Here is a 26,905-nt window from a genome sequence, read left to right as displayed (position 1 = left end):
ATGCAAGCCGGTGCAGCCATTCTGAAAACAGTATGGAGGTTCCTCAAAAAATTAGAAATAGAACTACCCTATGACCCAGCAATTGCACTACTAGGTATTTATCCAAAGGATACAGGTATGCTGTTTTGAAGGGGCACATGTACCCCAATGTTTATAGCAGTACTGTCAACAATAGCCAAAGTACGAAAGAGCCCAAATGTCCATCAACAGAAGAAAAGCAAAAATAATAAAGAAACAGGGAGGGGGACAAAACATAAGTGACTCTTAAATATGGAGAACAAACAGAGGGTTGCTGGAGGGGTTGTGGGGATGGGCTACATGGGTAAGAGGCATTAAAGAATCTACTCCTGAAATCATTGTTGCACTATACGCTAACTAACTTGGATATAAATTAAAAAACAAAAACAAAAACAAAAAAACAACCACATCTTAAACTTACCAAGTTGTGCACATTAAATATGTATAGTTTTTTGTATGTCAATCATTTGTCAATAAAGTGGTTTAAAAAAAAAAACAAACCTAACTGGGTTGCCTACTAAAACAAAGCAAAATGAAGTCAGTGCTTTCTAGAGCAGAGATCAGCAAACTTTCTCCATAAAAGACCAGAAAGTAAAATATTTTTAAGCTTTGTGGGCCATATAGTCTATCACAACTACTCAATTCTGCTACTGGAGTGTCAAAGAAGCCAAAAACAAGATGTAATGAATAAGTATTGCTGTGTTTCAATAAAACTTTATTTATAAAAAGAGGAAGAGGGTTGGATTTGGTCCACAGGCCATAGGTTGCTGACCCTTGCTCTAGGGGATTTTAGTAAGACCGAGACTCTCACATATAACATTCAAAATGTCCAAAATTACTCAACATTCAAAGATGTAGGAAAAGGTGGTCAATTTTTACGAGGAAAGACAATTGAAAGATGTCAACCCCAAGATGAGACAGATGTTAAAAATGCCAGACAAAAATGTAAAACAGGTATTACAGCTATGCTTCATGAGGTAAAAGTAAACCCACTTGAAATGAAGGGAAAACTCAGGAGAGAAACAGGAACCACACACACACACACAAAAATCAAATGGAAATATTAGGACCAAAGCCTGCGATATCTGAAGTAAAAATTCATGGGGCACCTGGGTGCTGGGTGGCTCAGTCCATTAAACATCTGACTCCTGATTTCGGCTCAGGTCATGATCTCACGGTTTGTGAGTTCAAGCCCCACATCGGGATCTGTGCTGATAGAGCAGAACCTGATGGGATTCTCTATCTTTGCCCCTCCCCCACTCATGTGCTGTCTCTCCCTCTCTCTCATAAATAAATAAACAAACAAATAAATAAATAAACTAACTTAAAAAAATTCACTGTATGGGCTTGGGATGCCTGGGTGGCTCAGTTGGTTGATTGTCTGACTTCAGCTCAGGTCATGATCTCCCAGTTTGTGGGTTCAAGCCTCGCATCAGGCTCACTGTTGTCAGTGCAGGGCTTGCTTTGGATATCCTCTGTTCCCCTCCCTTTGCTCCTCCCCCACTCATGCTCTCTCAAAATTGAATAAACTTAAAAAAAAAATTCACTGTGTGGGCTTAATGTAGAATGGAGATGACAGAAAAGGAGTAAATGGACTTAAAGATAGACAAAAAGAAAGTTCTTAATCTGAAGAACAGAAAGGAGAAAAAGTGAAAAAATAAAACAGAACCTGAGGAAGTATGGGTCTAACATTCACATCATTAGAATCCGAAGGGAGAATTGAGACTGGTGCAGAAAAATACATATATATTTGAAGAATAATAGCTGAAGGCTTCTCAAACTTGGTGAAAGACCTACAACTATAGATTCAAGGAACTCAAATCCCAAGTAGGATAAATGCAACTAAACAAAGCAAAACCAAACAACCAAAAAACACACAAAACCCCCAAAACTCCAAAAACAAAAATAACCCCCCAAACAATCCACAATTCAGATACACTATCAAACTTCTGAAACCCAAAGGGAAAAAAAAAATCTTAGAAGCAGTCTGAGAAAAAACATATTCCTCAGAATATCAAAAATAGAATTACCATATGGTCCAGTAATTCTGCTTATGGGTATGTACCCCAAAGAACTGAAAGCAAGGTCTTTAAGTATTTACACAACTGTGTTCACAGCAGCATTATTCTCGATGGCCAAAAAATGTAAGACCACTGACGGATGGAAACAAAATATGGTGTGTGTGTGCGTGTCCACGCGCGTGTTGGAATATTATTCAGCCTTACTCGAGAAAGTTTTTCAGGCAGAAGGGAAATCACAGTTTCAGAGGGGTTGTTGAAGGCTAAGGAATGAAGGAGGAATCGCTTCTCGGCCTTTTGGCTAAGATCAAGCGGAGGAATGAAGGAGGGACGTAAATGGTAAGTGTCTCCTCTCAGGTTCTTTAAGATATGTGTATCTACTGAGGGCAAAAATTGTTGATTTTGAGCCAGGCATATGGCCGCCTGGAACAGACTATTCCTCCAACCTCCCTTACAACGAGGTGTGACCTACTGTGGGACTAAGTTCTGCTCCCTGAGTTGTAAAAGAAGGTGTTAAGGGGCAGCTTTCTGGAACATTCCTTAAGATACTGCTGACACATTTTTTTTTTCATTCTTTTTTCTCTGTCCCTTCTTTATCCATCCTGTTGCTTGGAAAGTGGATGCAGTGGCTGGCGTGGCAGCCCCATCTTCCCCGGTGAAGACCGCGAGGCAGAGTCCAGATTCCTAAACACTCTGTGAAACAGACCTATCATCCTGGCCCTGGGTGGTCTACTTTTGGACTTTGATGTGAGGCAGAAGGTATGCTCCCTTGGTGTGTAAGCCACCGTTACGTCTGGGTTCCTGTAGCGTGTTGCTGCATTTGACCCTAAGACCGCTCCTAATTGCTGAAACCAAGCAACACTCTCGAATGAATCCAGGGAGAAGTTCTGGGTGAGGAAACCATCCAAGTGTTTCTCACAGCACTTGGCGTATGGCGAGGTGCTCTGTAAATGTCAGTGGTTAGGTACCATGTGGCTCAGTTTTGTATTTTCCACAGTATCCAGCACAGAGTCGATGCGCCATCCTCCGAGACCGCCTTCTGACTCTCTGTCGATCCCCGGCTTGCCCTACGGAAAATGTGTCCCCCATCCTTGCTGGCGTCAGCAAGAAAAACCTGACCAAAGGGCACGCCTTAGGTTCCAGGTTACACAAATCCATGGGAGAAAAATCAGCAGTGGAGGAGGAAATACACTATTTATTTACAATTCTTTCACTTTATCCACAATTTCCATACAAACATAAAAACTAAAAAAATAAAACCACCACTTGGGAACACAAGTGTCTTTCTTTAATTAGTCCGGTTGAGGGAGGGTCACCGCCCTCTTGCTCTGTGAAGGAGACTATTGAGGCACACTGAAGGGGAACAGGAGAAGGTTGGGAAGAATGCCTGAGAAACAGCTCCAGATGAGAAATGTAACACGCCAGCGTGGTGGAGCTTCACTGGCGGAGACTCAAGGGCGTCACCCACTGGGGACACTGACCGGCTTCCCAAGAGGACGACGGCTCCTTGCCACCATCCCCCCCGCCTCTCCACTACGGAACTCTAGAAATCAAACACGCCTCACGCATCTCATGAGCGGTGTGGGGTATGGTGGTGACAGTGGGGGACGCTGGATGCTTCTCTCGGAGAAGAGCCCTCAACCCCAGGGAGACACAGGAAACCCCTTTCCTTGGCACTGATGAGTCAGTCACAGCTTCTGTCTTGAATACAACGCTGACTTAAAACGGAAAAACTAAAGCTCTCCCCCAGCATCCTGGGGAAAGGGAAGGGCTGAAAACATGCTCTCTGGGAGGTGGGCTAGGGGTGAGGGGTGGGGGGGCAGGGGGGCTCTGTCTGCCCAACAGGGGGAGGGAGTGGGGCTGACGCTCCACAAAGACCCGGGGAGGGGTGGGGAGAGGGGGAGACAGAAAAACTCAGCCGCTGACGCTTGGGACGGCCACCGCTGGTTGTCAGAGCAGCTCCATCTGCTCAGCGCCACTTGCCCTGGCAGACGCCCACCCGCTCCCTCACAGGGGGGCGCCCAGAAACCGACCTGGAGGCTCTGGGCCCACCTGCCTGGCGACGTCATCTGTGCCAGTGACCTAGATTGCTTTCACATGTTGATGCACATTATAAATATAAAATCATATCTGCTACAAAGAGGACGTATATTTGTACATCTTTACCCATATACATAATAACAGAATTTACACATAATATCTTGGAGTGGGTCATCATGGAAAAAGGGTTTGGAGAGGTAAAAAGCCCCTTCTCCCTCCCCCTGCCCTGATCCTTCTCAAGGGATGCTTATATACTTGGTCACCGGGGGGCCCTTCCCAGCAGGTCGTGACAGGGCTGGTCTGGACACATGAATTCGGACACGTAACTAAATGCCGAGGGGTGTGGATACCCACGTACACACACGAACGCAGGCACACATACAGACATCTGGTGAGAAAAGGAAAACTAAAATGCCTAGCCCTTGGGTGTAGGCCTCTTCCCAGACTTATAAGCATCAGTGCCTCCTCCATCTGAGAACAACAGTCTAAAACTGCCCCTCACCGGCTCACACGAGGGCAGAGGGGGAAGGGCTAGGAACCAGGGAGGGGCCAGGAGTCTTTTGAAAACATAAGGCGTTTTTTGACCTGTGATCAAATGAAACCATGTCACAAAAAGCAACGGCATCAGCTGGGGCCGGGAGGCAAGAGACAGTCCGTCCATGTCGGGACAATGTGAGTTGAGACCCTGAGCCTTCCCCTTCTTCTGTCCAGTTTCTTTTAAAGGGGCAGACAACCCTGTACCTCCTTTCCTGTCCTCTCCCAGAGCTGGGCCCATCCACATGTCATGGAATACTGATAGTGGTCCAAGAAACACATCCAGAGACATGGAGTGGTGGACAGGCACGCCAAAGAGTTAAGACCTGGGCGGCGGATGTGAGCTTTTTACAGCAGGAGTGGTTCCTGGCCTGAGTCCACGGCTCGCACAGTGGCCACAGTGATCAGATTGCCATCAGAGATGGGGACAGTCTGGGTCCCCCCTGGGGAGACAGCACCTATCGGCGGTAGTGATTGGGGGCATCGGCAAACATGTACTTCAGTCTGTACGCCTCGGCGAGCAGTAGCCCAATCTCTTCGTTGCCCCAATGGATCGTAGGTAGGTTTTGTAGCAGCATCAGGAGACCCTGGAATGCAAGAAAGACGTTTTTATCATCCCAGGACTACAGACCAGGGGACCAGCAGGCCCTGGGACGGGGTCCCTTCCTCCTGGATCACACACATCCCACAAGGTCGGGCTCCCTCCTCCAGAGCAGCACACATCTCCCGGCCCCCAGTTCACCTTCAGAAAGCCCTGAAAAGCCTCTGCTAATTTTCCGATATCCACTAGCACCTGCCTCTTTGAACAATATTATAAACAGAGAACGACACCGACAAATCAGGATGTTTAAAAGAGAAAAATAATCTCCCTCATCATCCAAACATACTCTCTTCATTTCCAAGTACTGCTTTTCAGTCTTTTTCTCACACGCATATTTCTTTAAACAGCTGTAATCATAATTATGATTTTATGCTTTTTAATCATCTTCTTTCTCTAGAATTTTAGTGTCTTTCCATGCAGCCTTCAAAACTGACTATTCTCAGGGTTAGTATGTAGCTATACCCAAATGTACTCAACCATTTATCTTTTGTTAGATACTTAATTTGCTTCCTTTAAAAATAACATTTATTAAAAAAAACCCTCATTTATTCATATTCATAAATGCATAACCTTATGCATTTGACATATTTCTCCTAATCGAGTGTTCACTTGTAATCACTATATTTAGCTTCTTCCTTGTTCTCCAAAGACTGTCCTGTCCTCAACCTACCGGTCCAGCTCATTTCCTACTATCCCAGTATACATGCCTCCTCCAGCTAGTCCCATTTCAGCCAGATTTATCTGTGCCTCCGTGGTTTAGTTTACTTGGTTCCTTTCACTTGGAACACCTTTCCTTTTCCCCTCTGCCTACCTCAATCCTATTCAGTTCTCAAAGCCCAGGTCCCTCTAACAGTTCCCATAGAGACACCCTATTAAAGAGGATAACAGAATAAAAAGCGAATGTGAGGTTTTCTCTGTAATTTATTTACCCATGTTGTTGCTGCTGCTTCATGTTGTTTTTCTTCCTCTTTTTTTTAAGTTTATTTACTTATTTATTCTTAAATAATCTCTACACCCAATGTGGGGCTCGAACTCACAACCCCGAGATCAGGAGTCACATGGTCTTCCAACCAGGCCAGCCAGGCACCCCTGTGTCTCTTTTTGAACTGGATATTCTTCTTCTCCTTTTTTAAAATTTTATTTATTTATTTTGAGAGAGAGAGAGAGAGAGAGAGAGAGACAGACAGACAGACAGACAGTGGGAGGGGCAAAGAGAGAGAAGGACAGAGAATCCTAAGCAGGCTCCATGCTGTCAGTACAGAGCCAGATTCAGGGCTTACTCTCATAAACTGTGAGATCGTGACCTGAGTTGAAATCAAGAGTCAGACATTTAACCCAATGAACCACCTCGGTGCCCCATCAACTGCATAGTCTTATTTTTCTGATTATAAAAGTAATAGTAGCAAGACAAAACCCAGAGACACAAGAAGACTGGCAGACTCGATTACATACAACTTCAAAATGTCAAAAGGTGCCAAAAACCAAGTTAAAATCTAAGAGACTGACTATAAGTTATATGCTAACTAATTTGGAGTAAACTAAAAAAAATAAAATTAATAAAAAACAAAGAAACTGACTGTAAGAAAATATTTGTAACACCTATAAAAGACAAAAGGTTAATATCTATAATCAAAAAGGGTGCCTACAAATCACTGAGAAATAAGAAAACCACCAAATAGAGAAACAGGTGAGTAATATGAATAGGTAACAGGCAGAGTGCCTATGGCCCAACACACATGCGGTGAGTACTCTTGCTTTTAGCTGCTCTGAACACCCAGCAATGTTTTGTAGTTTTTAGTGGAAAGGTCTTGCATATCTTTTACGAGATTTCTTCCTTTAGAAACAGAAACTTAGCTGTGCACAAAGCTGCCTGTGGTACATCACTGTTTAAGAGCCCTGTTCTGGGACAGTGTATGTTCTTGGTTCTGCCCTAAACCTCTCCCTCCCCACTTCCCAGAAAGTGGGTGTGAGTAGAGGAGGGGAACAGTCATCTCAGACCATAAGATTACAGTCATGTGTTGAAGACGGCAAAGCGAGACGACAGAAGACATCTGAGTCCCTGCCACACTGGAGCCGGGATGTCAGCCCTCGACTGCTTATGCTGAAAGACTGTGAACAGTGGAGAAGTAAACAACGGTCTGGTTTTAAGCCACTGCTATTCGAGGGTCTTGGTTACAGGGAACAAGTTTATATCATCTTAACAGACAGGCTGTAGCTATCAAAATCAGAAATGCACATGGTCTTTGATCCAGCAACTCCACCCCTGTATCCTGGTATCCTGTCCTAGGGAAATATTCGCAGTCCGGCAGGAGGGTCTTCCCGGCATGCACCACTGCTTCAAACAGTGGGGAATCAATTGCTGGATAAACAGTGGTCATCCACATCGTGAAACACACGGCAGCACATGGGACAAATGAAGTCGCACTAGTGCACCGAGGTGGAAAGATAACAAAGACAATTTTACAAGTACCAAAGAAAAGTAAGTTGTAGAAAAATACAGGATGATCCCACTTAGGTAAATGAGAAAACACAATATATTTGTATGTGCACATATGTATACAAAAAATTTAGAAGGTGAGTGGTAAACAACAGTAGTTACCTTCAGGGATGAGAGACCTTCACTTTTTTCCCGTTATACTTCTGTATCTTTTGGGCTCTGTGTTTTCAATTTTTACAATAAAGTGTTGATGCATTACTCGGGTGATAGAACTTTTTCTCTTTAGTAATACGTGTTCTGTGGTGGTTTTGTTTAGTAAAAAGTAAAAAAGCAGAAAATAAATCACCCGTAATTTCATAACCAAGACGAAGCCACTTTTTTTGTTAAAATATTTATTTATGGGGGCAGGGGCGCCTGGGTGGCTCAGTCGGTTAAGTATTGACTTTGACTCAGGTCATGATCTCCCGGTTCGTGGGTTCAAGCCCCGCATCGGGCTCTGTGCTGACAGCTCGAAGCCTGGAGCCTGCTTCAGATTCTGTGTCTCCCTCTCTTTCTGCTCTCTCTCCCTCATTCATGCCCTGTCTCTCTCTCTCTCTCAAAATAATAAACATAAATTAAAATAAAATAAAATAAATAAAATATTTATTTATTGGGGCACCTGGGTGGCTCAGTCGGTTAAGTGTCTGACTCTTGGTTTAGGCTCAGGTCATGATTTCGCAGTTTGTGAGTTCGAGCCCCGCATCAGGCTCTGCGCTGACAGTGAGGAGCCTGCTTGGGATTCTCTCTCTCCCTCTCTCTTTGCCCCTCCTCTGCTCGTGCTCTCTCTCTCTCTCTCAAAATAAATAAATAAACTTAAAACAGATTTTAAGTAAACTCTACACCCAATGTGGGGCTTGAACTCATGACCCCAATCTCTCTCTCTCGCCAAGATCAAGAGTCATATGCTCCACTGGCTGAGCCAGCCAAGAGCCCCAAAAGGACGTCACTTTTAAACACTTTGGCATATTTCCTTCCACTCCTTTTTCTGCACACTTTCCATAGCTGAAACATTTTATCTACATAATTTTGAATCTACTTAGCATTTGTCATAAGCGTTTCCTTTGATATTAAAAACTCCTTGTAAATATTTTCATGGCTAAAGAATTTCTCACGATGCAGATGCACCAAATTTACTTTACATCTTCCTGTTCTGAGTACTTAATTATTTCTGGTTTTTCACTATAATGAAATTACAATGAATAGCCTTGTGCATAGAGCCACATTTTAGATTATTTCCATGGGCTGACTTCCTAGGATTGAAATTACTGTCAAAGAACATGAACATTTAAAAGGTATTTAACGCTCATTCAGAAAATGCATTCCAGAAAAATGCTCATTTCTGTAGATCTCCACCAGCACTGAGTACTCTTACTAAACAAAGTTCTCTAATCATAACCCTTTTCCCTGAGATTTCCAAGCCTGAGAAGAGAGCTCAAAGCCTTAAGTGTCAACATGGTGGTGAATGCACAGGATGAACACAATGAGAAAGGAATCAGCCTATATGCTTCTTTACATATGTTCAACCCTCCTCCCCAACCCCCATCCTGGTTGCCATCAACCTCCTTCTCTCTTCCCCAAACCCTGTAGGTTAGCCACCCTCTACTATCCCATCGTTGTTACCGAAATTCATTCAACCAGACAGCTTACTCAACCAGTTAATGATTTTCACTCAACCCACCCAGATGCTAATGTTGCGTTTAAATACACTATTAGCTGACCTAATGTCTCTGGAGTGCGCTTTTCTCATGGTTAACAATTCTCCCTGGGATGTCTTGGCCTCTCTTCTAGGTCTACCTTGTTTTCTTTCTTTCTTTCTTTTTATTTTTTTTTTTAATGTTTATTTATTTTTGAGAGACAGGAAGAGAGCACAAGAAGGAGAGGGGCAGAGAGAGGGGGAGACACAGAATCTGAAGCAGGCTCCAGGCTCTGAATTGTCAGCACAGAGCCCAAAGCAGGGCTCAAACTCGCAAACTGTGGGATCATGACCTGAGCCGAAGTCAACGCTTAACCAACTGAGCCACCCAAGTGCCCCTCACGGAGTCTACTTTTATTCTAATTTGGGCAGATTCTCTACTATAGAGGTCCTCACCTTTTCTATACCTCAGACTCTTTGGCTATCTGGAGAAGCCTATGGACCCCTTCTTAGAATTATGATTTTTAAATACATAAAACTAAATACATAGTACCATGAAGGAGGCCCGTTAAATTGAAAGTTATCAAAATATTTTTAAACAAATTTATGATACTGCTGTATATGTACTTTATTAATATATTCTGTAACAGGATCTAATGGCAGATTAAATAATTATCACTATTTCAAAGTAGCAATGAACATAATGTTTTCAGATATCTGTAACAACTTAATATGATATGAAAATACCTGCAGTTAGTGACAAAGGAAGGTACCGCTAATATTACTGTGCTTTCCTGGTTACATTTTTTAATGTAGGAAATGCCAACTTTGAATTTGGGGTTACCGAAAATAAAACTGAAAAATTTTTTCCATTCATGTCTAGGGGTCCCGACTTTTTTTTCTTTTTTCTTTCTTTTAAATTCATGTGTGTGTGTGTGTATGTGTGTGTGTGTATTTAAATTTTATTTATTTTGAGAGAGAGAGAGAACACACAAGTAGGTGACGGTCAGAGAGAAGGAGAGACAGAATTCCAAGCAGGCTCCACAGCATCAGCACAGAGCCAGAGGCGGGGCTTGAACTCACAAGCCGTGAGCTGAGATCAACAATCAGACGCTTAACTGACTAAGCCACCCAGGCGCCCTGGGATCTCCTGACTTCTAAACTTAGACCCTAAATGAAAGTGTTTACTCTTGTAGCTTGCCCTTCTCTTGATTCACACCACAGTCAACAAGAATTCTTACTATACTTTCCTTCAGAGGTAAGTTTAACACCCAAGTATCCATATTAATATTAACATTAAATTTTTAACTTAATTTATTCATTGGAAAATTTTTTCTTGCTTTCCTTTTCCTTCCTTCCTTCCTTCCTTCCTTCCTTCCTTCCTTCCTTCCTTCCTTCCTTCCTTCCTTCCTTCCTTCCCTTCTTCTCCTTCTTCTTTTTGGTTCAAATTGCTTTTGTCATTATAGAATTTCAGTCCCATTTTCAATCAGCTTGCTGGGTGAGGTCAAATTGTTATCCTTTTTCTTGAGGACACATTTCATTGACTCAGAACCAACCCCTGCCTTCCATGGAAGGGGAGCTGAAGGAATGGTACTTGGTTCACCTCATCCGGAATATTAGCAAGCAGACTCTGGGAACTTGGGAGCCTCAACAAAAACCCTTGGGTTCGTCCTGTCATCACAGCCAGGCGGTTCCAACCAGGCTGCAAAAGCTGAATCAACTGCAGGACCTCTTAGAAAAACCTGAGCCCAAGCCTCATCCCTGGAGTTTTTTTTATTCTAAAGCCCTGGGATGGGACCTGGTAACCACACTTTCCCAATGATTCCAGTGGGCAATCAGGTGTGGGCTTACCTCTAGGGGGATTAAAAAGCTCTACAGGAATAAAAGCATATTTGGGATGCCGGCCTCATGGTGAGATCCTAAGGAAGGAAACCCCTAGATGTTACACAGAGACCTTTCATTACATAAACTAAGAGAAATCTATAAAATAAAAATAGCTTGTAGCCAATTTATTTTAATGTTTTCGCAGTTTGTGTATGAGCATGTACTCATGTGATGTGTAAAAGATATAAACATGGCGGAATTTACAGTTTTTGACATGATAGGACATCCACCATATTTTGTAAAGTGATAAAAAGAGGTTACAAAACAAGTTATAAAATGGTTGCATTAATGGCTATATACACACAGTACGTATTTGTGGAGATCTGTGTGGGGAAACATCTGGAAGAAAATAAAGCACCTTTGTGCGGCACAACTTCAGGTATCTAGTTCTTTTTTCTTTTTGCTTATTGGTGTTTCTAATTTTTTTTATAATGATTACAACCCGTGCACAATTGATAAACAACAAAAGAGTAATATCTCTAGATGGGAATATTCCTTGCTGGGATAGAATCTACCCATAATTTCCAATGCCTCTAACCTTGCTAGAAACCTCCGGTAAACCTTGAAATAATTCTAACACTGCACAAGTTAACGTCCCCGGATGCCCCCTGGGCAGTAAGGCATCGCAAGGGAGCACTCTGCCACCTAGTGGCTATGTCTAGGAACTGCATTCCTTCGCACAGTGCTGCAACAGTGGGAAACCCTGCCCAACGCAGTGATAAATCTGGGCTAATAGAAAAGAAGCAGAAACCAAATGGCTGGGGGAAGAAGGTGTTAATCACAAGTCAGGGGCTTTTATCTAATGATAGGGAAGAGACAAAGTTGGAGCAGGGAATAACTGAAGATTTGTTACAAAGCCAGCCCATGGGAGCACTAAGCATGACAGGCAGTCAGATGAAACACTGCAGCCATGAGAAGACAGCTTATGAGGCAAGCAGCAGTGAGGAGTTCCAAATTAATGGGAAGGGACCAAAGAAAAGTTGGAAGTGGCTAAAATAGCAGAAAACAACCTGACCTAGATACCAGCTGAGAATCCACAGATCCTAAAGGAAAAGGAATATGGCAGAAAAGAAATTAGTGCCAATGGTGGGTAGGGGGGAGGCAACAATTAGATAAGGGGGTCAAAGGAGAAGGGATAGAGGTTATAGCCAAAGAGACCCTGTAAGGAAAAGGTATAGGGGAAACCTCTTAGAGGATGTCCAATAGATGGAAGAAGTGGAGAGCAAGAACATCAAGAATAATCATTATAGCGACAGCTACCATTTATTGAGCACTTACTACACACCAGATGGGGCTCTACACGCTTTACGTGTACTCTGTATTAACTCATTTAATCTTCCCACCAACTCCATGAGATACATAATATTATCTCCACCTTACAGATGAGGAAATTGAGGCACAGGGATTAAGGAATTTGCCCAGGGGCACAGAGTGGTACTGGGCTGGAATTTGAACCCAGGCAATCTGGCTCTAGAGCCTGTGCTCATAACCACTATATATTTCAGCGCTTGCCCTGGAGTAAGAAGAGAAATGGGGCATAACGTAGAAGGAACCAAAAGAAAGGAAGTCATGGCAGACGCTGTTTGAAGGAAATGTGGTACAGTTGCTTGATTTTACTCAGTGATAAGAGCCAAGCACAACCAAAGATAGGATGTGTAGTAATTAACAGCAAAAGAACTTAAAGACCCCATAAAACATACACTATTAAATAAGATACTGTGTGTAGAATCACTTAGCAATATTGGAACATCCTTCGCAAATGTAAAGTGTACTCAGGCATGTAAAAATATTTTCCTAGTCAAATAAGCAGTTCTTTAAAACAAATCCCCCATTCTGAGAATCAGTGAGTTAGCAAACCAATTCCCCTGGTTACAATAAAAATTTTCAAAACCATGTCCTTGTATGTAAACTTTCTGAGAGTCCAACTTATTCACTGGTTTTCTCCCAAAGTGTGTTTAGCAACTTTCCCATCAGAGAAGGCCGGGTTGAGTTCTTCAATGGCTTGTGTTATGTCTAGGGATCGTGCCCTTTCTCATGCCAGCTTGCTGTGGGTGAAAGATCTTCAGTTCCCAGGGCTCCCTCTGAACCCTTCTTCTGGGCAGGATTCACACCAACAACTCACTGGATGTCTGTAAAGATGAGGCCTGCACTGGCCAATGCTCCAAAATCCTACACTTGAGTTCCTGCAGAAGTGGTGGGTGGATGCCATCTGATTCAAGGGACTTATTTGCATTTAGTTTCTATTTAGGCCGCGAGCATCTTATAGGCTTAGCACTACTGAACGGAACAACTCTGGCCTACCTCCTACAGAAGACGCTTTCAGAACAGGAGTCTCTCCAAGGTGTTCTTCTGTAGGATGGAGGCACGGGATTCTGGGATCAGCTGCCACCTTGCTTTAGAGGCATCAGCTGGCCCCACGGACTCCCTTGCTGGTCCCCATTTTATGTAAAGGAATTTTGATTATTAGTCCTCAGAGTCCTCTGCGGGGTGCTTCTCAAAATCAGTTCTGAGACCTCTGAGGCCTTGTTGGCCCTCACATCTTGTGGGGTCCCATGCCCTTCTGGGCTCTCACAGATGCTGCTTTTCCTGAGATGACTGTTTAGACTGTGGGACGAGGGAGCAGGCATTCACTCAGGTGCCTGTTCTCTCTGACTAAGGCACATACACTTTTCCCAGATATGTTATTCATAGTGGAACAGTTTTCAGGCTTCCTGTGGGTTACTTCATTCAGTACAAATTTTCTTTCTTTTTTTAATATAAATTACGAGTTTATTACAAAATACAAAATGTTAGTTTCTCATCATCAGTAATTCAAGAAAACAAAGCCAGGAGCTCACCTGGGTGGGGCTGGAGGCCAGACGCCGCCAGGCTCAGGAGCTGGCCACAAGTCACCGGTTTACAACCCCTCGGCAGATGGGTGTTCTCCAGGGTAGCTGCCACCCAGTTCTTGTCGCTTGCACACCGCGAGCTCCAAGGAACGAAACCCCGGTGTAAAGTGTACGTCCATTGTGAAAAGCTGGGGTAGGGATCACAAAAGCTTGACCGTGATGGACAGGCCAGTAAGGGTGGCCGTGCTGCAGTAGGGAGGGGGGGGTGTGAAGGCCACGGCCACTGTGTCCTCAGGGTCGCTCCCCTGAACCTGGACTTGCTCTACTACATTCACTTCTTCTAGCGTCGCTGGCTGCTCCAGGTCACTGACGCTGACGGAGCAAATCAGATCAAAGGTCCCATTCACGCCACCACTGCTGGGAACCTACTTGTCCTCTTTGTCCATAGTTACCAGGTGTCCCCAGAGTGCTCAGAGACAACATTACTCACTTCCGGTTCTCCAGGGAGCTGCCCCCACCACTGGGAACCACTGCCAGCCTGTACAAGTGCTCTGCACATGTTTTTTCCTGAATACCCACATTTCAGCATAGCTCATATCCTTCCAATGCACACTGAAGTTCTGATTTTTGAGGTGCTCCACTCCTTCGCCCTGGCAACTCCTTTGGTTTTGGTTGTGATTATGGGATGGTGCACCGGCCCACGTTCCCTCACGCACAGAACTCACTCAACGATCTCCTGCCCTTCTGGGTTTGACACGCGCCTGCTCTGGGAAGTCTCCCCCAGAGTCTGACGCCCACAGCCTGCCCTGACGGTGTTTCTGCCACTGGGTGTCAGGAATAAAGATGTCTTCCAGCGACCAAATTCTGTGGCTCTCCAGGCTCACTTAACGTGCCAGGTTCAGCCTTGGCCAGAGGGCGGGAGAGTCCACTGTCACTGCTATGATTCTGTCACTTCACAGTGGCGTGTACACCCCTGTGACTCCCTAGTTCACTCTGCCGGCCTTGTGGGGTGGGACCAAGGCACCCCTCTTCATTCCATCTCCAAAGAGCTAGCAGCACGGGTCAAGGCCCAGACATCCCTGGCCAGGCTTTAGGACGGAGGCTGTTGGTCCAACAAGGGATGGGGGTGAAAGTTCCTCCCCAATTTAGGGTCAAGCCCAATCTCTCCACAGGCTTCTCCACAATCAGGTCTTGCGGCACCACCCCTCACCCTGTGACACTCCGGCCACACTGCCTTCTCTCTGCCTCTTCCCTCCCCCCACCCCTCAACCTCTTACCCTGGCAGGGCTGCTCCTCACCACCAGGGAGATGGCACCCAGCAAAGTGCGGGCCAGGGGCAGGCGCTGGGAAGGGCTGAGTGGGACAGCAGGCCTCCCAGCTCTTACCTGCTCAGCCTAGGTCCCCAGACAGTCCCCTCTGCTCACCTTCTCCTTCAAGTGCCTATGGCAGCTACAAAAGATGCGGACAGGCAGACAGAACTCTTGGGCAGACAGAACTCTCTCTAGGCTCACGGCTGGGGAGAGAAGCCCCAATCCCTCCCTCAGCAGGTGCACAGCCACATAGGAGACCTGCCGGTTCTGATTAGGGCGCTCACATCCAAGGCAGATCTCGCTCTCTCTGACCACCACTGACGCTTCCCCTTTGCCACAGTTTCCCACCGTCACTGCTCCCATCCCCAACACTGTCGGTCGGCATCACACAGCCTCTAGCACGGCCACTACCCCTACAGCCAGCAGCCCTGAATCCTAGGGTCACCCTTTGCCCTTCTAGCCCCCACGATGCAAATAACATCAAGATCCTCACTCAATACCAAGATTCCTACGTGAGAAAGGACTCATTTACCCATTTTGTTTTGGGTGATTTTTACACAGTCAACTGTCTACTTAGTATGGAGATTTTAGTGTATTGGTTGTATTTAGTTGTATTTAGTGTTATTGCACTTTCACCTTTCAATGGTGACCTTGCAGCAAACTGAACCATGTGCTCTTGTCCTATCATGCACTCTGTTGTCAATCTTTTTTGTTTTTTTCAGTGAGGCATAACTTGTACACAGTAACTACGCAAATCTTAAGTGTACCGCTGGACAATTTTTACATATGTAACCACCACCCAGAAGATTCATGTTCCTTCTCAGTCAATACTCCGTCTACAACCAGTGACCTGACATCAGAAGTTTGAACTTCACATAAATGCTTTCCTTACAATCTTATTTCCAAAGTTATCATGATACTTCTGAATATTTTTTAGTGGCAAAAAACTGGCTTAACCAGGGCTCCTTGGAGAATGGTTGATTCCAAGGTAAGGCAAAGAAAATATAAGCTGGGAGCATCTCATGGCACCAGAAAGTAAGGAAGTGCTTTAAAAATGATGGGATCAGGGGTGCCTGGGTAGCTCTGTCAGTTAAGCCTCCAACTCTTAATTTCGGCTCAGGTCATGATCTCACGGTTCATGAGTTTCAGCCCTGTGTTGGGCTCTGTGCTGACAACAAACAAACATTTTTTAAAAAGGTAAACATGATGGGATCAAAAAGACATAGGAGACAACTCGAAGGAGAACCCAAGGCCCAAAGCTGGGACAACCTGAACAGCAAAATAATGACAATGTCAGATAACCCATGAAATAAATACTTGTGAATCTATACTGATATAAATAGATACACGAATACATAAATGGGAGAGAAGGGACAGCTCTCCCTTAGGTTAGAATAGCAATTAATAAATATAAAAGCAGTGAAAATAGAAAATCACAATTAGGCAAACATCACAGTAATGACTGTTCCAGGCAAGAGCCATTCATGAATGTTAAAAAGTGGGCGAAAGAATGACGAGAAACATCAGAATTGCATAGTCTCAGACTGTCTCTACAAAAGATACTTACCAATTACCAAAGGGAAAATAGTAACTTCACAGGGGAGAGACTCAGGAGGCCCCCCTGAGTCAAGCGATCGAAGGCGGCAGGAATGAGACCTGCCAACACCAGCTACCTCCTCATACACAGACATCGCCTCTGTGGTTTCTTCCCCAAAAGGCATGACCCTCAGTTTCGTCATAAGAAAACATTAGACAACCCCAAGTTAAAGGACAGTCTACAAAATAACGAATCCGTACTCTCCAAGAGTTTTGAAAATTTTGTCCTGGAAGACAAAGACTGAGGAATTGTCCCAGATTAGGATCCTGAATTGGATCCTCATCCAGAAAAGGACATTAATGGGAAGACTGGTCAAATTCAAATAAAGTCTGTAGATTGCTAATATTTTATCAACCTGAACGTCCTGGTTGGTTAATCACAGTACGGAATGTAAGACGTAAACATTAAGTGGATATGGGTAGGCTATTTGGGAACTCTACTATTTCTGCAACATTTTGTAAGTATAAAAATTATTGCAAAGTAAAAGAGAGAGGATACTTTTTTAAAAACCTGGTTTGAGTGGAGTCCCTCCTCCCCAGCCCCTCCAGAGTCTGACATTCAGCCCCTAGAGCGCCAGTGGCTCCTAAGCCTGGGGGCTCTCTCAGGGCCTGGGCGGAGCTCCAGGACGTCCCAGACAGAGGCCCAGACCCCCCCACCCCCCAACCGGGCTCCAGCAACGTGTACAAGTGCCCAGAACTCCCTGTTGCCTCCAGGTGTGGTGGTCTTTCGGACTCCACTTTCCCACAGAGGCCAGTGCCTTAGTTTCCTCCTGGGAAGGAGGGCATGGAAAGGAATGAGGCTGAAGGCCCTTCTGGCAGTGGAAGGAGAAAAACCCAGGAGCCAGCATAGACCAAAAGGAGGACCTTAGAGGACTTCTTTCTCAGTTTTAAAACAACCAATCTCTTGTTAAACATTTACTTCATGAGAAGAAAGCCTGTGAGCAATCATCAATGCAAGGTGAGGGGTGGTAGAGGGCAGAGGAAGCCCTGGAAGGAGGAGGGGAAAGGGGGAGGAGGGGGAGGACGAAGATCCTTGCCCGGGATCCTGGAGTACTGCTATGTGAATTCAGCTCAAATGCCCCAGGAGGTGTCTGGCCAGGCCCCAAGGTAGAGGCAACAGAGCACAATCCATGTGTGGGGCACGATGCTGGGCGTCTAACTCCCTGGGTGACCTTGAGCCAGTTACTTAATCTCGCTGTGACTCAGTTTGCTCATTTGTAAAATGGGGGTAGTTATTATGACCTACTCTGTGGGACTATTGCAAGGATTAAATGAATTAAACACAAATAAGCATTTATTTGTTTATTATTTAAGATTTTTTTTAATTTATTTTTTAAAGTTTATATATTTATTTTGAGAGAGAGAGAGGCAGAGTGAGCATGCACAGGGAAGGGGCAGGGGGCGCGGAGAGGGGGGAGGAGAGAGAGAGAGAGAATGAATATCCCAAGCAGGCTCTGCACCGTCGGCACTGAGCCTGATTCGGGGCTCAAACTCACAAACTGTGAGATCATGACTTGAGCTAAAGTCAGACACTTAACTGACTGAGCCACCCAGGCGCCCCAACACAAATAAGCGTTTAGATTAGTGCCTGCTACATTAAAAGTGCTAAGAATTAGTTATTATTAGGTCGAACCTTATGAAACTGCCAATATCTGACATTTGGACCTATGAAAACAATGTTGTAAACTTCACCCTAATATAATCATCATTGTTCCACTACACCAGGCCAGGCTGAGGGCCCCTCAGACCAGGGCAGAGCCTTGGCCCAGCACTATTAGAAGCTCTCACTTCAAGTGGCCCAAGGCTCGCAGGACGGGCCACTCTGTCCCTGCAGCACCTGTGCACACACTGCCTCAGGTTCCTTTGCTCAGAGGCCTCAGGAAGGAAACATCTTCAAGTGATCCTCCTGTCGTCAGTTCTGGGGCCCCTCTCCCAGGAAGTATGAGCTCAGATATCTGCTCAGCCAAGGAGAAGCAGGCGCCCTTCCTTCTGGGGGCTTCTGCCACAGCTGGGACACTGCCTTTTACCCCCGCAAACTTTGACACCCCCTCTCCAGTCCTGTTTGCCCATCTAGCTTGGCAGCTTCGCCCACGATTAGCCTAGCATGGTTTCCTCTGGTAAGTTACACACCACTTAGAGACTGGGGTTCCTAAAGCTTTGTCTTCACTGCTTCTCAGACTCGGGAGTACATTTCAGGAAACAATATTAATGATAATAAGCACCCTGCTCTGAGGCCGTAGGCCGCGTATACCATTCTAACTGCTTCACACATATTAACGATTTAATCCTCACGGTAGCCCTGGAGGTACGTACTCACCCCCATTTTACAGGCAAGAAAACCGAGGCCTACAGAGCCAAGTTACTTGCTTCTGACTGCACACCTAGAAAGGTAGCAGAGCTCGGATCTGACCCCGGGCAGTCTGGCTCCACAGACCGTGGCTTTACCACTGCACTATTCTACATAGTCCTCAACTTTCGAAGGAGGGTCTCTGCTTCCCCCTGATGCCCCTCCACTGGCTCCCCTAACTGGGGGCTCTTCTTCCCTGTCACTAAGGGTGACCAATGGCCGGTCTGCTGAAACCACCACAACTCTCTTTTATTTCTGCAGTGGCTTCGTCTAATTTTTCTTCGAGTCGCTGCAGCTGTTCAGCCCTCAAACTTCTCTCATCCAGGCTGGGCCAGTGTGGCTTTCTGGGGTACCTGTGTTCATTTGCAGAGCTTCCTTTGCAGCCACTTAACCACACGTGGCCCTTCAGCAGTCAGGCTGCGCATGCCTTCTTTCTCTGCACATGTCACGGGTCAGTAGCTCACAATCTCGCACAACGCTCTCACACCTGCACCACGCTTCTGTCTCCTAAGGGACCCTGCCCATCGATCTTAACACAGCTGGGCACAGGTTTTCTCTTCTTGGCCATAAAATTATGGAACAGTGGGGCTGGGAGGAACTTTGAGGACTGTCCACTTTAATTGCCCATTCTACTTCGTCTATAAGAGAGAGGTGACAGTCCTTGAGTAGTCTCATCAAGGTGTTAATACAGCAACAGACACAAATCCTCATTGTCATTCTGTGGGTTACTGAAGAAAGACCTCAAATCCACCAGATAATCGAATATGCAACCCGGTAAAGAAGAACATCTCTAGTTTTAAAGTCACAGACTATTATGGCCCTATGTTCTGCCATTTTGTGAATTGCTGAAAGCCATTCCAGGAATCACCTCCACCTCTCAGAGCTAATCTGGGAAGCACTTTTATCACATATGACAAGGCCCACTGAGCCTGGCTCATGATAACTAAATTAGACCTCGTGCTCTTGATGTCCTGCTCCACCTCAACCACATTATCAGAATTGATAGCTCACCCCAGCACGCGGCCAATCCGGCCCCCTTGTGCTCATTCATCCTAGGACGTCGCATATGCCGCTCGTTGGCAGAAGCCGTGGCTCGCGGTCAGCTGCCGCAGCCTCTCGGCACCACAGCCAGCATCTGCTCACAGAAGCCCACTCTCTCCTTTTCCTTCCAAAGCCCTTACTTGGGCAGGCTGGGTCCCGTCTTTCCGTCTATCTGCTAAAGAGACTTCTGTTCTTTAACCACCTAACACCAATTACGGAGAGGTCCAGCCCAGGGGTCACAGAGAGATGTTGCTGCTCTTGAGAACACCTACGTTATTAGTTAGAACTCAGAAGAACATTCAACCTTCTTTGCCCCGCCCCCCCCCCCCCCCCCGCTTTAAAAAGAGCTTTATGCCCATTAAAAAAGAAAGGGAGAAAGAAAGAGAAAGGAAATTTAGTCCAGAAATGTGCAAAGCAGAAAAAGAAAAGCCCATCGCTGCCCCCCAGAGATAACGACCATCGAACAACCTCCAGGCCTCTGTGTCTGCGGACTGCAGAGGCTCGCAATCCGTCCCCTCGACCCCTAATTCCCCATTCCCCCTTTCCTGGGCCTCCTGGAGCAGCTGCCTGGCTTTCCACCACCCAACGTGTGCCCTCCAGTCTTCTTCACGTTCCCCAGCCAAGGCTTCCCAGATGCCTCACTCTCCCCGGCCATCCCCTCTGCCTCCTTTGCTCTGTCCACCTCTCCCCACCAGCCTCCTCGGGAAGGTGTGCCAGGGCTCAGGCCCGGGGCTCCTCCGTCCACACTCACTCCTCATCTACTGTCCTGGTTTTAAAGACCATCTAGCCAAAGGCTCCTAAACATGAGTCCAAGCTCTCTCCTTCTCCAGCTCCAGACTCCTAAGATTTATTTGCCTACTCTAGATCTCCATTTGGGTGTCTAAAAGCACTTCCGATTTGGCATGCCCGAAACTGAACTCCTGAAATTCCTCCATAAGCCTGTTCCTCCTAGACCCTTCTCATAAACTGAGTCATCCTGACTCATCCCTCTCTGTCCTACTCTACACTCGACACATCAGGAGATCCTGTTGGCTCTATTCACAAAATATAAGCAAGATCTGCCCACTTGTCACACCTCCACTGCCACCATCCAGGTCCAAGCCATCCTCGTGTCTCACCTGGAGGACTCCAACAGCCTGCTGGGCAGTCTCCCTGCCTCCACCTTCGTCCACACCTACGGTCTACATAGAAGCCAGAGCGATCCTTTGAAAATGTAAGTCAGATCACGGCCCTCCTCTGCTTACGACCCTCTTATGGCTCCCCTTCCACTCAGAGTAAAAGCCAAAGCTTACAGTGGCTACGAAGTCCTCTGTGACCTAGGTCCCTTGTGACTTCTCTGGCCTCACCTCTTCCTACTCTTCCCCTGGACCACTCTGTTCCAGGCCACCACCATGATTCCTTAAGTAGCCCAGGGAACCCCACTGTTCCCTCTGCTTGGACACTCGTCCCCCAGATGTCCATGACTCACTCTCTCACCTTCCCTGAGCCTTTGCTCAAGCATCTCCTTCTCAGTGAGCCTATCCTATTGTATTTGAAATTGTAAACTATCTCTTCCCTACCACCTAATAATCCCTTTATCCTGCTCTACTTAAAATAAAATTTCCTACGCTCTTGTTTATTGTTAAGTCTCTTCCCAACCAGCATGTAAGCTCTATGGGAACAGGGATCTGTCTATTTTGCTTTCCAGTATATCCTATGCCTTCACCAGTGCCTAGCACATGGCAGGCATTCAGCAAATGCTTGTCAATGAATGAATGAGACATCTCTTAGGCCTGCCTAGCTGCTCTGCAACCTTTCTAGCACTAATACCTATTAAAAAAAAATACACACACACACACACACGTATATACATACATGTATAGGATACATATATATTTTTTAAGCTTATTTATTTATTTTGACAGAGAGAGAGAGAGAGAGAGAGAGAGAGAGAGAGAGAGAGAATCCCAAGCAGGCTTGGTGCCGCCAGTACAGAGCCCAACTCCAGGCTTGATCCCATGGACCGTGAGATCATGACCTGAGCTGAGATCAAGAGTCAGATGCTTAACTGACTGAGCCATCCAGTTGCCCTAAAACCCTTTTCGTACAGAAGAACTCTGGGGCTCACTGACTTGGCCCATCGGCCTTCTGAGCACCCTGTCTCCTTTCCTCCTCTCGGCCAGGTACCCGCCACTGCACCTTCTCCCTGTGCAGCCCCACTAACGGAATGGCTCCCTCTCTGATGCTCATCCCAGCCCAGGCTAAGCTCTTGGCCACTCACCTGAAAGTCCTCCTCATCCAAGATCTCTTTTCTCCACTTGATCAAGAAGGCTGCACACACGTAGAGATGAAAGTGGGAGAACCCTTCCGGTTCGGACTGGGAAGGGAAAGAACAGTTAGGTCTCCAGGCCCTGACAAGGAGCCGGCTCTAGTCCTCTCGGTCCCGGTCCTCCTGCAAGGTAGGAGCACAGCAAGGCACTCCTTTCACGGCTGGGCACACAGAGGCCTGAACAGACTCTGTAGAGGCCCTGCCCATGAGGCCAAGGCAGACACAGAAATAGAAAGGAGGTAGGGGATTCTGAGCAGCTACTCTCCACCAGGGCAGGGAGCTGGGGGCCTCAGGGACAGCCTGGCATGGAGAGGGCAGGGGTCCCCTCATACCTGGTATGTGTCCCATAGGCGGATGGTGCAGCGAAGGGGAAGCTCCCGCATGAGCAGGTTGTTCATCCAACGAAAGGCAAACTGTAGGTATTCGACCTCGTACCTCCTGAAGTGATTATGTACCTGCTCTGAAACAGAAAGTGTCATTGGCCCCAAGACCACAACCTAGGGGACTGACTGGACCCTGAAAGAGTCGCATGAGCCAAAAAGGCAGTTTCCATCTCCTTCTCCCCCCTTCTCCCGGGGAATACAGGCACAGAAGGGCCGAACTGGCATCCGACTGTCCTTTATGTTGGATTCTGCCATCTCACAGCCACACCACATGGGTAACCCAGTCCCACACTCGGCAAAACTATTTTAACACCCATGGTGACGCTCTGGGTACCTTTCCTCCTTCACAGGGCTCCTCCGGCCATAAAGCGGCAGACGTGAGGTTCACTTGGCTGGTTGACCCCATTACTCTTCAGAGGAGGAGGCAGAATGGAACAGAACCATGGGGGTCACCTTGGCCATCCTCCTGCCAGTGAGGACTTCCTCCTCAGCATCCCTGACAGATGGCAGCCAGCAGGGACTTAAACACTGCCAGAGAAAGAGGTTCACTGACTCCATCAAGGGCAGCCTCTCCCACTGATGTATTAAGTGATTCGCCAGAAAGTGCTTCGCTGTATTCAACAGAAACTAGCTCCTTCCTGACTCCCACCCTTGGTGTTTGTGTGGTGTTCTGGAACAACCCCAAACAAACCTGATCCCTGTTCTACATGACAGCCCTTTAAATAGTGCTTAACAGCATTAAAAAAAAAAAAAATTATTATCCTCCTCAGTTTCCTAATCTAGAAAATGCAAATAATTATTCGTACCTCAGAAGATTCGGGGGAGGAGAAAATGAGAAAACAAAAGTGCTCACAGCAGCACCTGGCATGTGGTAAATACGTAAGACATACATACACTTTTTGAAAGAATAATAACACTAGTTATTTCTGGGGAACAGGATTTAAGGAGGGGGGAGGATGTTTACTTTTCATTTTGTGCTTCTCTGAATTGTCTTAATTTTTATAATGTCTATTACTTCTATGATTCAATGAAACAATAAAGATATATATATTTACCAATCCAATATCCTAAAGTACTATGCCTTTACTTATCAGGTACTCGCGAGGGCAGAAAAAACAAGGAGAGGGCAGACGGTGGCAGAAACCACAGCCCTCTGCCCTCCGGGCCCACGCTGAAGCTCACGGCTAGGTCAGGGCGAGAAGGGGGAAAAACCGCCTCCGGACGATGTGTCGGAAACAACCGTAAATCAGCAAACAAGACAGGAAGGCGGAAATCTTGTCATGAAAGGAAGCTGGAGTGGCACAAACCAGGGAAGGTTTTCAAGAAGAGAGAAGCTGGGGAAGGAGAGAGAAAGATACGCGGTTTTTGTATGGGGGCGGGGTGAAAGGCGATGCCTTGATGAGGCACAAAATCCACACGGAAAGCCAGGAAATGAGGTTTATTAGTTGTATCATGTCTGGTAGAGTCCTAAAAAAGCTCTACAATGTAAATGGTGCTACGGAGCCCACTTAACAGAAGACCTTGCTGTGAGGTTCTAGGCTATCTTTATGAAACTTAATTCTGACTTTCTCTTTCTGGGCCTCAGTTTCCTCATCAGTCAAGAGCAGGGCTTCCCAGCTTGCCTTTTAGTTCTAACATTCCATGATTCCAAGCCAGAGCCAAGGAATTACTGGAGGGCTCTCGCCCCTCAGAGACCTTCTGTGCCAGGAAGAGTCATGTCTCACTTCTTGCCCCCGCCACCCCCCACCCCCACCCCCACCCCAGCCCAAACTAGTCGCAGAGAGCTGCGGAAAGGCCTGCCGGATATCAGCCAGACTAGAGGACTCTGCGTCAAGCCCAGGAATTCTGAATGACATCACCACCTGAAGGACAAGGTCAGAGTACAGCCTGACGCTAGAAGCAAGGGAGAGCCACAGGAGGCTTCAGAGCAGGAGAGGGACGGAACCAGGATGGTGCTCTGGAAAGATGCAGTTGGATCACAGAAGGTTTAGAAGAGGAAAGAGTACAGAGGAGGCAAGTCCTTATAGGAGGAAGCTGCAGAAATCCAGGCATGGCTGGATCAGAGCTGTGGCCAGGGAAATGGAGAAGAAAGGGCAAATTTGAAAAGAAGAAAAAGGGAGGAAGGGTTGGAAAAAAGAAAAAAAAAGGGTGAATGTGAAGAGAGATGCTAAAGAGAATGGACAGAACTTGGTGACAAAAAACAAAGGGGAAAAAAGAACTCGAGGGGCCCGCAGACCTCTCGCCTCCCCTTCCTGCCGACGCGTGGAAGGACGCGGGCGCGCCAACAGCCCGGACGGAACTGGAGAGGGTGGTGGCAAAGAAGCGGGCAGAGGAGAGGCCCCCACCAGCACAACTGGCTGTGTCGGAACCATACCGTGCTGCTACCAGAGAATCCCTCTTCTTCCAACCTACCATCAATCCGGCTGACGAGCTCTTCCAGCGCCTTGACCTTCTTCTGGATCCCTGGTTGTGCAAAGGTGTAGTTATCCTGCAAATGACACAGAGCCCGGGATGAACAGGGACTCCAAAGTCATGCTACCGCTCTCGAGTTCACTGAAACACGTTTAAAAGCACAAGCTGTTTTCCACAGCTGGTGCCCGGGTTCTGGAGAACAAAGGAATCTACAGAACAGCAGAGGGTGGGCAAATCCTGATGGAGCCCTGCACTGTGGAGGAACGAGGAAGAGCCGTGCTGGGCAGTTGGGGGGGCGCGCCTGGCTGACACTGAGGAGCAAGAAGGAGCTCAAAGGCCTGCAGGGAGTCCCTGGACCCGGGCAGCCCACATGGGCAGAGCCGACTCACCTGGATCCCATCTAACAGCTTGCTCATGCACCAAAAGCTGTCGGCTTCAATGCTTCGAAGCACGTCCTGAGACAAATTGGTCACATCAAAGTTCTCCACGTCCTCCTCTGTAAAACAAAAGGTGAAGAAAGTCCAGAGGTCTTCTCTAAAACACGGAGAAAGCTAGAGACTGGGATCTTCTACGGGGTCCTTCAGGCCAGGGGACAGCCAGGCTAAAGTGATGCGAGGAGTAAGGGCCTGTCCTCCTCCCCTGGTCAGGTGGGCAAGCGGGTCCCAGGAGAGCTCTTGAGGATCTCGTTACAACACTGAACAGGCCACTTCTCACACTGGTTCCACCGGGTCCAACATATCTTTCTCGGCTGTATTTGTTCATTCGGCTTTAGGAAAAGATATTTCAGGCCTCATGCTCAGTGAGCTACATACCCAGACCCTTGGAGGTGGTCTGGAAAAATTCTTGATTTCAGAAATTCAGTGACCTGTCTAGCATACGCACACCTGCATGGACTGAGAAAGGTGGGATCAGATGGACCCTGTGGTTCATTTTTTTTTTTCCTTTGGCCCCCCCATAGTTCATTTTAAAGACAGAATCTCCATATTCTGACAGACCCACTGCTGAGACCACTCAGAAATGAAGATGAGGGTGTGAAGGCAGATGGCTCAAGCCTGACGGGGCTTCTGGGACTCAATTTCACCAGGCTGGTAGGACCTAAGCTGGGTTCCGTAAAACATCAAACCTGTAGGGTACTCCAGAAGGGCGTTCCGTAGACAAGTACGGTTGAGAAATGGCAGTCTCATCTTGGAGATTCACAAAGATCATAGCGAACAAATGGATTTGAGAAATTACAACAAATTTTGCATTAAGTGAATCTATTTAACCTTTTTTATCCAGGATTTCCCAGGCTTCTTTAGCCACAGGACCTCTTTTATTTATTCTATTTTTTTAAATGTTTTTGTTTTTCTTTTTGAGAGAGCGAGAGTGCATGTGTGCATGCAAGTGGGGGAGGGGCAGAAAGAGAAGGGGACAGAGAATCTGAAGCAGGCTCTGTGCTGTCAGCACAGATGCGGGACTCTAACTCAGGAACCATGA

General features: G+C 46.5%; 1 protein-coding gene across 1 annotated transcript in view; it reads right to left on the bottom strand.

Moving 5' to 3' along the window:
* Window positions 1-4,941: 4,941 nt before the first annotated feature.
* The window catches only part of TBC1D22B (TBC1 domain family member 22B), a 79,626-nt gene continuing 57,662 nt past the window's right edge, over window positions 4,942-26,905 (bottom strand). Inside the window, exons 9-13 of the mRNA XM_025925493.2 lie at window positions 25,819-25,925; window positions 25,430-25,505; window positions 22,967-23,094; window positions 22,587-22,682; window positions 4,942-5,197 (exon numbers count right to left, since the gene is read on the bottom strand). Of these exons, the coding sequence (XP_025781278.1) occupies window positions 5,069-5,197; window positions 22,587-22,682; window positions 22,967-23,094; window positions 25,430-25,505; window positions 25,819-25,925 (536 nt within the window). The 3' untranslated portion in view covers window positions 4,942-5,068. The remainder of the gene's footprint in view (window positions 5,198-22,586; window positions 22,683-22,966; window positions 23,095-25,429; window positions 25,506-25,818; window positions 25,926-26,905) is intronic.

This window comes from Puma concolor, chromosome B2 (genome assembly GCF_028749965.1).
Source record: "Puma concolor isolate L17-30 chromosome B2, mPumCon1.1.hap2, whole genome shotgun sequence".
Lineage (NCBI taxonomy): Eukaryota > Metazoa > Chordata > Mammalia > Carnivora > Felidae > Puma > Puma concolor.
This window is presented reverse-complemented; position numbering and strand designations above follow the sequence as displayed.